Consider the following 15,984-nt stretch of genomic DNA (forward strand, 5'->3'; position numbering starts at 1 on the left):
GTTATTAAATTAATTTCCATAAGGTACCTTTTCTTTTTCTTTTTTCATGTATGGAGCAAATACCGTTATTGTTATGTAAGTTTAAAGTGGCATAAGAGGTTAAATATAGTATTTAGTTGGGGTTTTAGGATTTATTTCATTTGAATGAAAGAATTTCTTTCATATGTGCTCAGAAAAATTGCTTGTGGGTCACATTAAAAGTAAAAATATTCAATTTTGTGATTTTACATGAAAAAGTCAGAAAATACATTTTCACCTCTAAATCGGTTTTTTTTTGCTTAATCTGTCTCTCAGTGTCGTTTTCTAATAGATAAATTTAAATCTTGAGAGCTCATTGCAATCAATCGTGAAAATGAAATAAACCTTTATTTTCAAGAGATTGGTTAATATACACATAAATCAGTCGATATCAACGGTTTCTATTTTTATTACAGAACAAGTCGAAACTTTTTTTTAATCTCATATGTAAAAGGTATTATTATTGGTAGTCAACTATGTAAATTACTTCAGGAACATAGTTTTTTAGGCGGGTAAACTTAAAACTTCTCTATCGTAAAGTTGCTCATTTTACAACATTATTTTCAAATATCATATCTCTGTAACTACACAACTTAGGAGGTTGATTTGTGTTATCGATAGCTTATTCATTGTAGATTACTGGGGTATGCATAACTCCATACCCGCCATAAGGTACCTTTGACCATGGGACGTCACAATATATTTATGTAAGTATTTACATTTAAACTGTAGGGTAATTCGCCAGTAACTGGCCGGTTTTAGTAACTGGCCGCCCTAAACTAAAAATGAATTCTATTCACCTGTAAACAGAGTTCATTTTAGTATAAGGTTTCAATAACTGGCCAGCTTTCAATAACTGGCCACCTTATACTAAAATGAATTTTATGTATAGGTGAATAGAAATCATTTTTAGTTTAGGACAGTTACTGGCGAATTACCCTATATCATATATTATACTTCTTCACTGAAATTACCACTTTAAATCAAGCACAAAAACCTATTTAGACTCACATTACAAAGAATAAATCACATTTTTAAGTGCCTGTTGCTTGAATCGATATTCGAATTTATGATAATCGATATGAGAAGTTGGTTTAGGTAGGTATAATTTTTTTATTAATTTTATAGTTTTGCTTTAAGGTTTTTTCGGGAGCATTTTTGGGTTTTATTTCGGCTAAGCGAACTTTATTTATTTTATTTTTACAAGGAATTCCAACACCTTTATTCGATAGAGTGAACTTTTAAATAGCAATACACAGTCAATTATCGGAACTCGCATATAGAAAGAGGATATACTTTATTTATTTTATTTTTACAAGGAATTCCAACACCTTTAATCGATAGAGTGAACTTTTAAATAGCAATACACAGTCAATTATCGGAACTCGCATATAGAAACAGGATATACTTTATTTATTTTATTTTTACAAGGAATTCCAACACCTTTAATCGATAGAGTGAACTTTTAAATAGCAATACACAGTCAATTATCGGAACTCGCATATAGAAACAGGATATACTTTATTTATTTTATTTTACAAGGAATTCCAACACCTTTAATCGATAGAGTGAACTTTTAAATAGCAATACACAGTCAATTATCGGAACTCACATATAGAAACAGGATATAGGAACAGGACACTACACAATGATACTACATGTACGTTTAATTAAATAGAGTCCATGAAACTATGGTTTTTTTTTTAATTACAATATAAGAGATTAGTTTTGAGCAATAAGTCTTCTCAGCCGCAAAACTGCATGGTCACTTTATTAATGCATTCATTCATGTATCAATGCAATTAAACAGCCCGCAAGCTGTTAATAATTCACACAGCTATTTTTAATATTTTTACTTTTCAAAATAACATTATTATAGTTTGAAAGCTTTAATAACTTAAAATAAATCCAGAATTCTGACACTGTAATCTCAGTGACATTACAGAAGTGAATTTGTAATTGTGGCAAAATCGACCCGAACAGCTTTATTAAAGTGTCCACGATAAATACCTGTCATGCAGCTGTCTGGCACGGGAAGTGCTTTAAATTGTACCTGCACTTAAAACCGGCGTGCAAAATAGACGAAAATTGCCTCGTTAATTAAAATGGGCAGAGATCAATTTTAATTGGGCACTTTAATCGCTCGTGCGAAACAATTGACTTCGAGTTTTAATTCGTATAATCTATGGAACGCGATCTTAATTACGGTGATATAAAACACATGATTTAGTTTATTAAAATATTCTAATTGGAGGTGTAAGGGAAGACTGAATCGCATAGCTCTTCTAAATTTGCAAAATATACTCGCAAAACATGTTTTTCGCAAAATATGATATTCGAACTAGTAGTTCGCCCCGAACTGAGAACTCGCGGTTCGCCAAAAAGATCAATTGAATGCAGTGCTACTTATTCGTCAAAGGATCGAAAACCGCGTGCGATTTATTGCAAGATCCGTGGAGCCCTTTAAGTCACCATAGAGATTAAATTAAACTGTATCTGTGGTAAGCCGTGATCTTTCTTGTCAAATGTCAAATACTAATATTATGTTTATTTTATTTCGTTTTTATCTTGCTAATTATTTTAAATTTTTAAAATAAAAAACACATAGGTATTATGAATGTGTAAACCGAGTACTTTCATTTGATACCAAACTCGATCATACTTTCTTGCAATTAAAATGACCAGAATAGCAAGACCTCTCACAAATAGCTTTTTAGCATTTTAAGCTCTTCTAGCTCAATAACCTCTTGATCGAGCCTGCTTAAAATTTTATGACTAAAATATAATGCCCTCAAATATACGTTCACCTAACTTAATTTAAATTAGAACAAATTTACATAAGTTATTGTGTATCAAACTATAATCCTCTGATAGTTCAGCTTAAAAACATCGAAATGCCGGGACGTGCCCCTATAGACTAGACATAAAAATTCAAAATCGCTCTCCTTCTTGATTCGACTGGCAAATCATATTACTTTTTGGCAACCGGGTTTTTTAACCTAATTAGACCCCGCTGAATCTGAATTTGTTGCGTTAATACCTCATTAAATATAGATCGTAGCGAAAAAGTCTACAGAACCTTTTTTGTGCACAATTTTATGTTCAATATTTATGTATAATATTGTTTTGCAACGGGACCACCGTTTAGGAGTTATTTACGAAAAACTAAAAAAAAAGTGACCTGTGAACTGATTGTAATTAAATTTCTTCGTTTAATATCGTTTCAAATATTGATCCTAGAGAAAAGTGTTCTAGATGTTATTTGGAGGAAATTTTATGTAGATAATTTATTCTTTAAAACCTATTTTGCTATGGGACACCGTTTACGAGTTATTTACAAAAGACTAAAAAGGGATTTTAAAATTGATTATAATTAATTTTCCCGCTGCTTTGTCTTTTTAAATATTGATCCTAGCGAAAAGTGTTCTACATGTTTCTTGTAGGAATTCTTGTATAAGATGTTTTTTTGCTATGAGTCATACTTTACAAATTATTAACGAAAAAATAAAAACAAGGAACCTTAGAATTTATTATAATTAACTTTCCCTCTTTATTATCTTTTTAAACATTGGTCCCTGCGAAAAAGTGTATTGAATATTTTTTGTACAAAATTTTGTGTAGATTATTAACTTGTAACAACATTTTTTGATATTGGCCACCGTTTACGAGTTATTTACGAAAAACTAAAAAAAGGGACCTTAGAAGTGATTATAATTAACTTTCCCGCGTTAATATCTCTTTAAATATTGTTTCTAGCGAAAAATTGTACGGAATCGTTCTTGTAGACAATTTTATGCAGATTACTTATTTAGTAGAACATTTTTGGCTATGAGCCACCGTTTAAGAGTTATTTACGAAAAACTAAAAAAAGCGACTTTTAGTATCTAATATCTCACTACTGGTCAAGAATTCGATCAAGCAACCGGATTCAGCGGGGTTTAATTAGGTTAAAAAACCCGGTTGCCAAAAAGTAATATGATTTGCCAGTCGAAATCCAATTTTACAAAAATAAGACCAGTCTAACTACTAGCCAGCCGTGTGTTCAAAGTTTAATGTAATGAATGTAAGAACTTCGCTTCGCTCGCTCGATAATATTTGCAATGGAGGCCAATCTGTCTTTACTATTTGTTATGTTTTTCATCTTGTTTTGACAAGAAAATTACCATAAACGTAAATCAGTGTTAGCGGCTCATGCTGCTGACGGTGCCGATGAAATGCAATCAGGAGGCCAATAAAACTTACATTGTGACATCATAATGCTATAAAAATGATATCAGTCGCGCGTGCATTTCACTTGTATTTGTCCGTACATGTTTTGGCGCGAGCAAGCGAGCAAAACTGCCCGTGCGCCCGACTGATGTACTTAATTTTGATGTCACGATGTAGGTAAATTTGAAGTCGCCTCCAGGACTCGTCTCATACGGTATTTCTCTCGCCCTTATTGTTTCGCGTGAAATGCTTGATGACACGATTCAAGATATCAAAATGAGATGAAAACCCCATCAAATTGTTCAAACAGAATTTGACTTTTAAAAATTAACTTTTTCTAGTACCACTAGTTGTGAATTTACTTAATTTGCATTATTACGCTAAGCATTTAGGCATTTAACGTGCCGACAACAAAGACGGTTATCGTATAACCGTAATGCGTATGCGCATGGGCCGGCTTGCGTCAGAATATGCATTGTCATGGCGCACAACAACAATCGATTCACACAACAGAACTCGATACTTCCTCGCCGAGTCTTAATAACAAGCAAAACTCGTCGCGCGCGCCGCCGACACTGGCCTTAACATTATTACACGGCGACCTTAACCACACTACTTGATAACGTCAGTATCCACACAGTGATCGAGCAGACTAGACGTAAATATGTCTCAAACAGAGCCGGAGCCAACTTTATGGGACGAATTGACGAGCCCTGTCAATTTCACACTTATCCTAGTTATTGCGTATCTTATTTACAAGATAGTAAGGGCGAAATTTGAACCAGAGCCCGTAGCTGTGCCCGTGCAGAGGTTGCCAAAGATGCGCAAAGATCTCACAGTACAGGAGTTAAGAAAATACAACGGTACGCAGCCCGACGGCAGAGTTTTGCTGGCGGTTAACGGTGTGATTTTTGATGTGACCAGGGGGAAGTCGTTTTATGGGCCCGGTAAGTGACATTTGTTTTTAGTAGCTTATAAACCCCACATTACATTACCACGGACAATCTCAGTTTTGCGATGATACTGATGACGTATTTCTAGGTTCCACTTTATCGCTGATATAAATATGTTATGCTTTTAATTTCACGTTAAATTTATTCGCAAAAATATAACTTATTATAGGTATTTATAAACGGATACTTATTTAGGTATTATACAGATTAAAATATGAAATCTGTAATTCGAGTATCACTTAAATATCTATCGTATAAATAGCATAAGCATACTCGTATCTTTGAAATACAATATTTGTTATGTGAATTTTGTCAAGAATAGAGCCGACCGCTTCTATGCCGTGCATTAGTTAAAATGTCTGTCTTTAAACAGAATAGGTACAAATTCCACTTATTGTTAAGTGTCTACTGTCTACGATATCATTACAAAGGGGAGTTGTAATCACTTTAATAGCAACTTTGTTACTGTCGTATTACGGTCTATTTTAGAATGTACGTGTATTTGTAAAAGCAAAGTCATGATTTTTAGATAACCTTATCTGTGTATTATTTTGTCATAAATTATTATTATTTCTTTGAGATAACAGTAAAGATCGACAAAAATGGTTTGGAGTTTAGTGAGTAGGTATTCATATCACAAATCTTGTTTAGTTGCGACTAAGAGGCAAAATGATGTCATTTTGTTATCATTCCCCCGTGCGTCTCGCTAACGCTATAAGTACGAGTAAAATACACGCATAAAATGATAGATAACAAAGTGACATTATTTAGACATTATTACCAAAGACATATGTAACTTCGTATAAGATGAATAAAGTCTACGGAAAAAACGTGCCTCGGAAATCAAGAAAAAGTCATTCTCAGATAGATGGCGCACACAACTTTAGCCTATGCTCGGCTAGATGGCGTGACGACACCGTTTCATATTTCGTCGGGTGACAAGCAAAAGTCACTAAGTACTATCAAAAAATTAAAGTAATAATGCACTGTATTACACTTGTAACACAGTTTATTGTCCAATAATTTCAATGGTGTTAGTTAGTGACTTTTGCTTGTCACCCGACGAATAACAATTTTAACACATAAATATCAGTGAATGAACATGGGTCAAAATTATTTTAAAATAATAAAATCATTGTATGTATGGATAACATATTTTTGATAATTTTATACGTTTTCATTTTGAGTTTTAGTCGTGTGTCGATAGATGGCAGTAAATTTACTGTGACTACAAAATTTACTATGACAGGTATCAAAAAGTGCGTTTGAATTTGCCTGTAGGTTGATCTTTGACAGATTGTTCCTAACATATTAATAAATCTTACGTTACCTCCTGTGGCCCTAGAGCCATTTGTGGATTGTGGCTGGGCATCTAGAGTAAAATAGGTATATTTAAATAATTATTCTTCTTCTTCCTGCCCTTATCCCACGTTATGTGGGGTCAGCACAACACGTTTTTCTCTTCCATTCTCCTCTGTCTTTCGTTACCTCAGCACTCACTCCTTTTTTCTCATATTCTCTTTCACACAATCCATCCATCGTTTTTTTGGGTCTACCATCCCCTCTCCGTCCATGAAAATTCATCCCTTACATTCTTTTGCCTATATGGCATTCATCCCTTCCATATTCAAATACATAATTATTAAGAATGTAATACATCTAGGTATATGTAGGTATAATGTAATATTATTGCTCTGGTTTACAAAAGCTTGCTGGATATAAAAATCTGTATTCCCAAAGCAATGTTTACAATGAGGAAAATAGTAAACTTGTGTTTCCTTCCTACTAGTTGTACTATGTGTGCATCTTGAAAAAAAAAACTGGTCAGTGCGATTCGGACTCGCGTTCTAAGGGTTCCGTACATTACTACATTTTTAACAATGTATTATTTATGTGGAACATGAATGAAATGTCTTTAAAAAGCCCGTAGGAGTTGGATTAAAAACTAAGTAATTAGTCCGACTCACGTTTGTTGCACATTTCTAATATGTTTTCCTGACATCTATTCTATAGGTAAAGAATTATTTTGTGTATTGTTTTCAATTTTTTATACCCAGTACCTAGTTTCGGAGATAAAGGGGTGGGGGGGAATGGTCGTATAGACAAACAGACGCACGAGTGATCCTATAAGGGTTCCTTTCCTTTTGAGGTACGGAACCCTAAAACTAGGGGTGGTATTAAAATAATACAATTATGATCTTGATTGATTGGATTTTTATTCGAAATATAGGTAGGTACCTACCTAAGCGTTTCGTATTTTGAAGGAACCCTTTGAAATTTTACATTAACGTATGTTCAAAGTTACCCTGTTACGAATACTTCTAAAATATTGCCGTGAACGGCGCGACATATTCGGCATTATAATAAGATAATTACCCACCGGGCGACCTTCGTCACTGACGTGGCCGCGTGTCACGCGTGTGGCCAATTGAGACGTCACAGCGCAAGGGACTTTGAGTCTTAACTGCTATGTCATACGACGTTTGCGAACCCATATCATACATATTGAACCGTACGGATGAAAACAACTTGTTTAGCCGCAAAGCGTTACACACCGCGTAGTAGGTTAGGGTTCCGTACCTCAGAAGTAAAAAAGTGGCCAAGTGCGAGTCGGACTCGCCCATGAAGGGTTCCGTAGCAGCAAGTAACATAATAAAATTGCGGTTTACGATTGATGACGTATTACAAAGAAACTACTTACTAGATCTCGTTCAAACCAATTTTCGGTGAAAGTTTGTATATATTTTTGAAGTGAAAACTTCTTTAGCGGCGCTGTGCACTTTTTGAGGTGGGGAAAACGAATCTCGAGACAGCGTAAGGCGTAACGCGTAAGGCGTCTCTCCTCTCTTTCTACCGCGCGGCGAAAATGTATGCCTGAGCCTGCTGTTTCATTTAGGCGGCGCAGTGCGCTTGCGTGATGTGTGACGGACAATGTCATTGTTTTTTTTATTTAAATGCCATCTAGTGAGATTCCCTCAAACTGGTATTAATATACCTATAACTGTAGTACCAGTAGTAATTACAGTGATGTGCTTAGGGGTTTTAAGTAATGCGACGATACAACGCTAGATGGCGTTAACATCAATTACACATAGTGCTGCAGACATTTTGCACTATATGTTATTAATAATTTGAGTTACAATGTCGTTGAGTTTTCACTTCTGCCGGCACTCCCGGAGTGCAACCCGTTGTTTTTTTTTTAGTTTTATCATGCTCTTATTTTAGAAGGTACAGTGGAGGACACACATTTTACCACTTTGGAAGTGTCTCTCGCGCAAACTATTCAGTTTAGAAAAAGTTTGATATTAGAAACCTCAATATCATTTTTGAAGACCTGTCCATAGATACACCACACGCATGGGTTTTGTGAAAAAAATTTTTTGAGTTTCAGTTCTAAGTATGGGAAACCCCCAAAACATTTTTTTTTTTCTATTTTTGTGTGAAAATCTTAATGCGGTTCACAGAATACATCTACTTACCAAGTTTCAACAGTATAGTTCTTATAGTTTCGGAAAAAAGTGGCTGTGACATACACGGACAGACAGACAGACATGACGAATCCATAAGGGTTCCGTTTTTTTCCATTTGGCCACGGAACCCTTATAGGATCACTCGTGCGTCTGTCTGTCCGTCTGTCACAGCCCATTTTCTCCAAAAGTTCTGGACCAATTAAGTTGAAATTTGGTACACATATGTAAGTTCGTGACCCAAAGACGGACATCTTACGTAAACGAATGAATTTTAAATATGGAGGCCACTTTTGGGGGGTAAATGAGAAAATTAAAAAATAATGTTTTGTGGCTCTGTGAGCTGTAGACCTCGCGAGCATAGCTTATTGGGACCGTGCACGATGACAGCGCCACACAGCGGTGTGATCAATCAACAATACGAAATTTATAATTTATTAAAAAAAAATACGAAGTTTAAGTGAAAAAAAAGAAAGCTGACGAAATTCGGCTACTGATTCTCGAGTAAAAACTAAATATCTAAATACCGCCTAAACCAGCAATACAATTTTTCTGCATTTTTTGCCATTTACTATGTAAATATGTCTCAAAAAGAAAATACTCTTATGATATCGATACGACTATTTGCTTAAGCGCGAGGTATCACGACTCCTCCATTTTTGAAAATTTCCAAAATCCGGATCGACAAAAAAAAATATTTACTCATAGAATGTGGTCACAAAATTTCACGAGAATCGGTTGAGAATTGTGACCTGTAGAGGAGAACATCCGGACATACAAAAGCCCAAAATGCCCGAGTCAAAACGTAGACCTTCGCTACGCTTCGGTCAATAATTTTAAAATAAATAATTTAGAAGTTATTTAAGAAAATAGCCAAAAAATGACCATTCCGCCCCTTTATCTCCAAACTACTGGGTCTAAAATTTTTAATAAATACACTAAATAGTTCTTTACCTATAGATGACAGAAAAACCTATTAGAAATATGCAGTCAAGCGTGAGTCGGACTAATTACTATGTTTTTGATCCGACCCCTACGGGTTTTTTAAAGGTAATTCACTCGCGTTTCACATTTAAAAAATACATTGTTAAAAATTGGGTAATGTCAGGAACCCTTGGAACGCGAGTCCGACTCGCACTTGGCCGGTTTTTATTTTATTTTATCTACACACATACATACATACGAGTATCATAAACCCTCTATGATGCATCCAAAAACCGCAAATTACGACCAGTTTTCGACCGATTTCGGGGTTGGTTCCATAGTAAAAGTTGCTCAGTATAATCCCAAACCCTCCCTGGCAACGGGAATGCAGTTATTTTTTAGTCACCGTATATATTAATTTTATATTTTACCTGAGTATGTTTACACACTTTTGAACGTCTTATGGATGTTTTTACATGACAGATTACATTAGTTAATAAACATACATTTTCAATTAATTTCAGGAGGTCCATATGCAGCTTTCGCGGGCACGGATGCGACCCGTGGCCTGGCGACCGGCACTGTCGCCGGTTCGGACAAGGAATACGACGATGTGAGCGACCTCACGCCGGACGAAGTATCCGCCGCCAAGGAGTGGGAGGAACAATTCACTGGTAAGTTAATTATTACGGTTCCGTACCCAAAGGGTAAAAACGGGACACTATTACTTAGACTCCACTATCCGTCTGTCTGTCAACTACTGGGAATAAAAATTCCTACTAGTTACCACCAACTCGGTTTGGTGGTAACTAGGTACTGGGATTTTTTCTTCCCAGTAGTTACCAGTGGTAAAAGGTGGGAAAAAAAATCCCAGTAGTTACCACTGGTAAGAACTTGGTGGTAACTAGTGGGAATAACCCGACATGTGCAACAAAAAATGAATCTACCCGTCCATTTGTTATTAAATACCCAGTAAATTTTACTGGGTATTTATTTACCTGGGTGGGTAAATTGGGTAAATACCCGCGACCCATCTCTCTCGTACTTTAATGCCTTTTATTATGTACCAGTCACATAAACTACTAGTTGTACATGACATTTAAACCCTCGTTAATGAACACTTTTAACACTGCAATAAGTTGTTATTACGCCTGGTGGGTTATTGGAAATTACAAAGAAAGTACCTATCACTATCGATAATACGAGTATATGAAAGAAGCGAGTTCACATTGCGTTTTCATTTCACATCTATGCACGGAAATAATGATGTCTCACTATCGAGAAAAGCCAGTGTGCTAGACATGAATAGTACATTGTACGATACCTACTTTACTTTACGCACTAGTGCGGTAAAGTAGCACTATATGCCATGAAAAGTATTTTTATACTGTTACCCATGAAATTCCTTCACAATCAAAACACTCGTAAGAAATAACTATAACATTATTTATTTAGACTGTTATGTACGTTGATACGTAATGAAAATTATTTACAGGAAAGTATGACATCGTGGGGCGTCTACTAAAGCCTGGAGAGACAGCCAAACAGTACAGCGACGATGAGTGTGAAGCCAAGACCGAAGACAAGAAATCACAATAGAACATACAGAGTTGACTTCAACGTGTGAATCAGATAAAAAAGACGTTCAAGTTATTCGATATATACGAAGTTCCCAAATAAATAATTGTATGGTCGAATCAGTTAGTCACGCAAGGGCGTGAGAAAGTTACCATCTATCTCTTTCTTTCTAGCGGTGTTAAAAATGACAGGGAGCCTAGCCAAGTTACAATCATTTAACTCATAATTCATCATCATTTAAACTTAAGTATGTAATGTTTCAAAATGATGATGAGACTTTTAAATAATAATGTGCAACTGCATTATTATGATATAGACTGATATCAAAAGAAGTGTTTTAGTTTTCAAAGGTCATGTCACACAAATATGCTTTTAACTACGTGTTCTTCTTGTTGTTTTTATTAATAAGTTGGGTATTAAGTTTTGGTTTAGTTACGTTAAATTTATAACAACTTAATTTGTTTAATTATATGCGATCTCTAATGATACTATTAAGTATAAGTGCCTTGGCTGGAGCTGTAAACTTATACATAGTGTTTGAATAAAGAATAAAGAATAAAGTGTTGTGAAAATAACAGTGTCATTTTTGTAGCAGATTTTGTACTATTAAAATATTATTATAAATAAACGTTACTTTTGTATTTTTTACGAGATTTTATACAATAAAGGAATCTGTCACATTTAATAGGAGGGGCCCATTTCTCGAACGGTACCAATTAGGATAACATTCCATTTCTGACCGCAGCTGCACTACTAGTATGAACGCGTCGGTGTTATTGTCAATTTCCATAGTAAAATGAATGGTTGTGCTGCTGTCGTTGGAAATGGACTGTCACCTTTAGGGTAACATTCCATTTCTGACCGCAGCTGCACTACTAGTACGAACGCGTCGGTGTTATTGTCAATTTCCATAGTAAAATGAACAGTAGTGCAGCTGTCGTTTGAAATGGACTGTCACCTTAGTCTAATATTATTAGTGTGTTGCCATGATAACCATACGTCTTGACAGTTCGAGAAATGGGAATGGGCCCCAGTACACATCTTCACATTAAAAAGGCTCGTAACATATATTTAAAATATCAAACAACTGTTGAGCTGGCAAAATTTTAAACGATGTTGGAAATATTTTAAAGAGAAAAATAGGAATGCATTAAAAGCGCTGCACTTGCAGCAGCTGAGTAATAAGATCGTAACTGATATACGTTATGTATCAAAATACGTCATTTGGTTTGAAGGCAAGAATGACGAGCTGCAAGTTTTAATGGCCCGTCCAGTGCTGTTCTTTCCTTCGCTTACCGAGGACAAGAGTGTTGACTGTTCAGAATTTATACGCAGTCCGATTTGGAATCCGTGAGATAGAAAATGTCACGTGATTGTCCCTTTACAAGTCCGATGAAACAAATGGTTGTATTAAAGGCGGTAAACGGCTTTGCCTACCCCCAATGCGACAATATTGATGCCCAACATTGACGCATCGATTAAAATTTCATCAATCGTTCTCCAATCAGGATTGACAACAACGCGTTGTGGCAACGACGACTATCTGATTGATAATCGCGATTGATTGCCTGGAAGCCATTTTAGTCATAATTGTTTTGATTCTCCAAGAAATTAATATCGGGCTATTCACGCTTCAACTATTAACAAAACGGTTATTGTACTTTCTAGCAAATATAATATTAAAACAATATTTAGCCTATATACGTCCGACTGTAATGTTGGGCACAGGCTTTTGTTCGAAATAGAGGCAGACAGCAATTATAGCCTCCAAGCTTTTTATAAAACGCGACACCTAATAGGTATGCCATTAGCAATGTGTTTAAATGTTTTGGATCCTCGATGAAAAATTGTTTGATCTCGAGATCACATTTGATTTGTTGAAGCGAGCTGTCCGTAAGCAATGAAAATAGCTCCGTTTTCGTGCAGGCTTTGTTGTTCAAGTACTAAACTGAAGTATGGATAAAATATGAATTTAGACCATTAAAATAAGTTTTAGTTTGTAAAATTGTTTCTGGTCTACATTTTTAGGATCCATAGTCATTTCAATTACTAAATAAAGCGACTGTAACTAGTGAATAGGGGTAAAGTCTCGCAATACAATATGGTACAATACAGTTCCACGGTAAAAATTAAACACCCTATTTGCTATCCGAATGTCACCTTAAGGTTACGGCTACGGCATTACTGCTGCGGCGTTGAAGCGGGCGCTGTCACTGATTTCTGTCATGGAGACAATTACAAGCAAGTATGTTAAAATTAAGAAAAAGCGGTTTGTATTACCGGACTGAGTGGAGTCGGATGCGATCAGCTAAAGCAGGGGTTCCCAACCTTTTACCCTATGTGCGTCACCCAACGATATGCTAAATTAACCCCCCCCCCCCCCCCCACCAAGGGCCGAAATGGAGAGTACATAACCTAACTAATTAAGGCTTGTTAAGTTTTATAATTTAGGTACCACCTAAATCTGGAACCGCTCCCTCCCTTGGAATCACTCTACGCCCCCCAAGTGGGGCGCGCCTCACTGGTTGGAAAACCTGTGAGCTAATGGAAACGATAATTTTATTAATCTTAACTATTCAGAAAATTCGTACCATACTTCCGTAACAGACAGTACAGACGTAGTACTAGTGTAGTAACATACATACATAATAGCTGACACGTTAGTGCTCATGCATGACGTGCATTGTGGAAGTTTAAACGTTGATATGTGTTCGTAGCCAACTATTTTGCGGATGAAATTAAACTTCTAAAGCCTTGATTATAAATGGTACTAAATTTGTATTTGGAGAGTATAATTTTGCTTTGATGTTCTTCATAACTAATTTGTAGATTTGTTTGCCTACCGTACCCTTGATGATGGAATCTGTACGGACGGATCCGGTCACCTACGGCCACTTCCCTGAACGTCCACCTTCCAAATTCCTTTATGGTCCATTTCCTAGTTCGTCCGTTTCCTTATCCGGCCATTTCCCCGATTGACCACTGTTGAAATTCCTTCCATGTCCAGTTCCCCGAACGGCCGCTGTAAAAATTCCTTGTTTGTCCGATTCCCTGAACGGTCATTGTTAAAATAACTAGTTTGTCCAATTCCCCGAACGGCCACTACAAAATTTACGAATTTGTCCTATTCCCCGATTGGCCACTACTACTACACTACTAAATCCTAGTACTTACTTTCGAATCTTTCGATATCAATTTAAAGTTTTCTGATATCTGTTATATTTACAGAGTGATTGCCTGGGCTACATTACACCATAGTTGGGTCCGGTAGCATAATTTCGAAAATCAAATTGGCTACAAATATAATGACCACCAAAAAATACGTTAGTAGGCCCTAAATAAAGAAATCTCTTTTACTAAAAAAAAATACTGAACACCAAAAAAATAAGGTCTAAAATTACAAAAGTACCACCGTTTTAATTACGCCTGCACTTCAAATTGTATTCAAATACCAAATATAATGAATGATCACTAAATATCATGAATGATCATCATCTTGAAGAGAAAATTAATGCGATATTTTCACCTAAATAAACCACTATGATTACCTTAAAATGTATACATATTACCAAATGGTTCCCCTATCTTTGGCATATATTTTTTTTTAATAATTCTATTGTGCATAATAACTTTATGCATAATATACTGTTAGCATAAACTCACTTGGTTGGTATTGTACGGCTACCACCAGTTTTGACATTGACATAACGCTCACGTTTACGTAACTTACTTTCTATGCATCTCGCTCGTACTCGCATATGCGAGCAATAGTGCAAGCGAGATGTACAGAAAGTAAATTACGTAGACGTGAGCGTTATGTCAATGTTAAAACTGATGGTAGAGGCTCTGGATTGTTGCGCATACGTACTCTACGCCTAATTTTTTATTAATCGAAGTATCTTTTGGCATAAAATTAATGTCCGAATCGAGACCAGGCGGCTTAGCACGGTCGCGTTTTTATCCCTTGTCACCATGCCTGTCACGTTCTAACAAGTATCTAAGTGCGAAAGGGACGCGCATAGTGATAGTCGATAAAAATGGAACCGTGCTGAGCCCGCTGGTATCTGTTTCATTTCGCATAATTTTATTTGTAATAATTTATTTTTGCATAATTCGCTATTAAGTATAAAGTACTACAAGCATAAAATCTTGTGGCATAGAGAAGTTTTGCATACTTGCAAGAATCATATAATATGTATAAGTAGGCCGAAATTTTTTGGCGAAAATTACTGTTTATTTTCGTGAGGTCATAGTTCTAACCTAACCTTACCCCCATTTCTGGCAACAGTTTGTTTTCGTGGGGGTCACAGTTCTAACCTAACCTAACCCACTTTTCTGGCAACAGTTTGTTTTCGTGGGTTCTCAGTTCTAACCTAACCCGACCCACTTTTCTGGCAACAGTTTATTTCGTGGGGTCGCAGTTCTAACCTAACCTAATCCACTTTTGTGGCAACAGTTTGTTTTTGTGGGGGTCGTAGTTCTAACCTAACCTCCCTCGTGTGTTCGTGTGGGTCGCAGTTCTAACCTAGGCCACTTTTCTGGCCATAGTTTTGTTTTCGTGGGGTCGCAGTTCTAACCTAACCTAACCCACTTTTCTGGCAACAGTTTTAGATTTTGGTACTAATTTAAGTACCTACTAGTTAGTTAAGAAAAAGTTTTTTGTTGTTTTATTACCCTTAAATAGTTAACTAAGCAGCCACAACTAAATTCACTTGTGCGTTTCGGACAGTTGAATATAATTCTGCAAAATATCATATCTATATAATCATCCATCATTTTTTTCATCAAAATCTAACAACACGCAGCACACCCCATTTGGAGTTTTCAAGTAAGTA

General features: G+C 35.9%; 1 protein-coding gene across 1 annotated transcript; it reads left to right on the forward strand.

Moving 5' to 3' along the window:
* Nucleotides 1–4,836: 4,836 nt before the first annotated feature.
* On the forward strand, nt 4,837–11,207 carry LOC134806543 (membrane-associated progesterone receptor component 1-like). Its single transcript, XM_063779843.1, has 3 exons — nt 4,837–5,174; nt 10,096–10,245; nt 11,067–11,207. The coding sequence occupies exons 1-3, from the start codon at nt 4,892–4,894 to the stop codon at nt 11,168–11,170; spliced, it is 537 nt and encodes a 178-aa protein (XP_063635913.1). The 5' UTR covers nt 4,837–4,891; the 3' UTR covers nt 11,171–11,207.
* Nucleotides 11,208–15,984: the final 4,777 nt, after the last annotated feature.

This window comes from Cydia splendana, chromosome 3 (genome assembly GCF_910591565.1).
Source record: "Cydia splendana chromosome 3, ilCydSple1.2, whole genome shotgun sequence".
Taxonomy (NCBI): Eukaryota; Metazoa; Arthropoda; class Insecta; order Lepidoptera; family Tortricidae; genus Cydia; species Cydia splendana.

What these genes read in the sequence shown, in the direction of transcription:
- LOC134806543 (XM_063779843.1), top strand. Translation starts at nt 4,892, where the DNA reads ATGTCTCAAACAGAGCCGGAGCCAACTTTATGGGACGAATTGACGAGC. An exon ending in GAAGTCGTTTTATGGGCCCG is followed by an intron (nt 5,175 to 10,095) that starts GTAAGTGACATT and finishes AATTAATTTCAG; the next exon opens with GAGGTCCATATGCAGCTTTC. An exon ending in GTGGGAGGAACAATTCACTG is followed by an intron (nt 10,246 to 11,066) that starts GTAAGTTAATTA and finishes AATTATTTACAG; the next exon opens with GAAAGTATGACATCGTGGGG.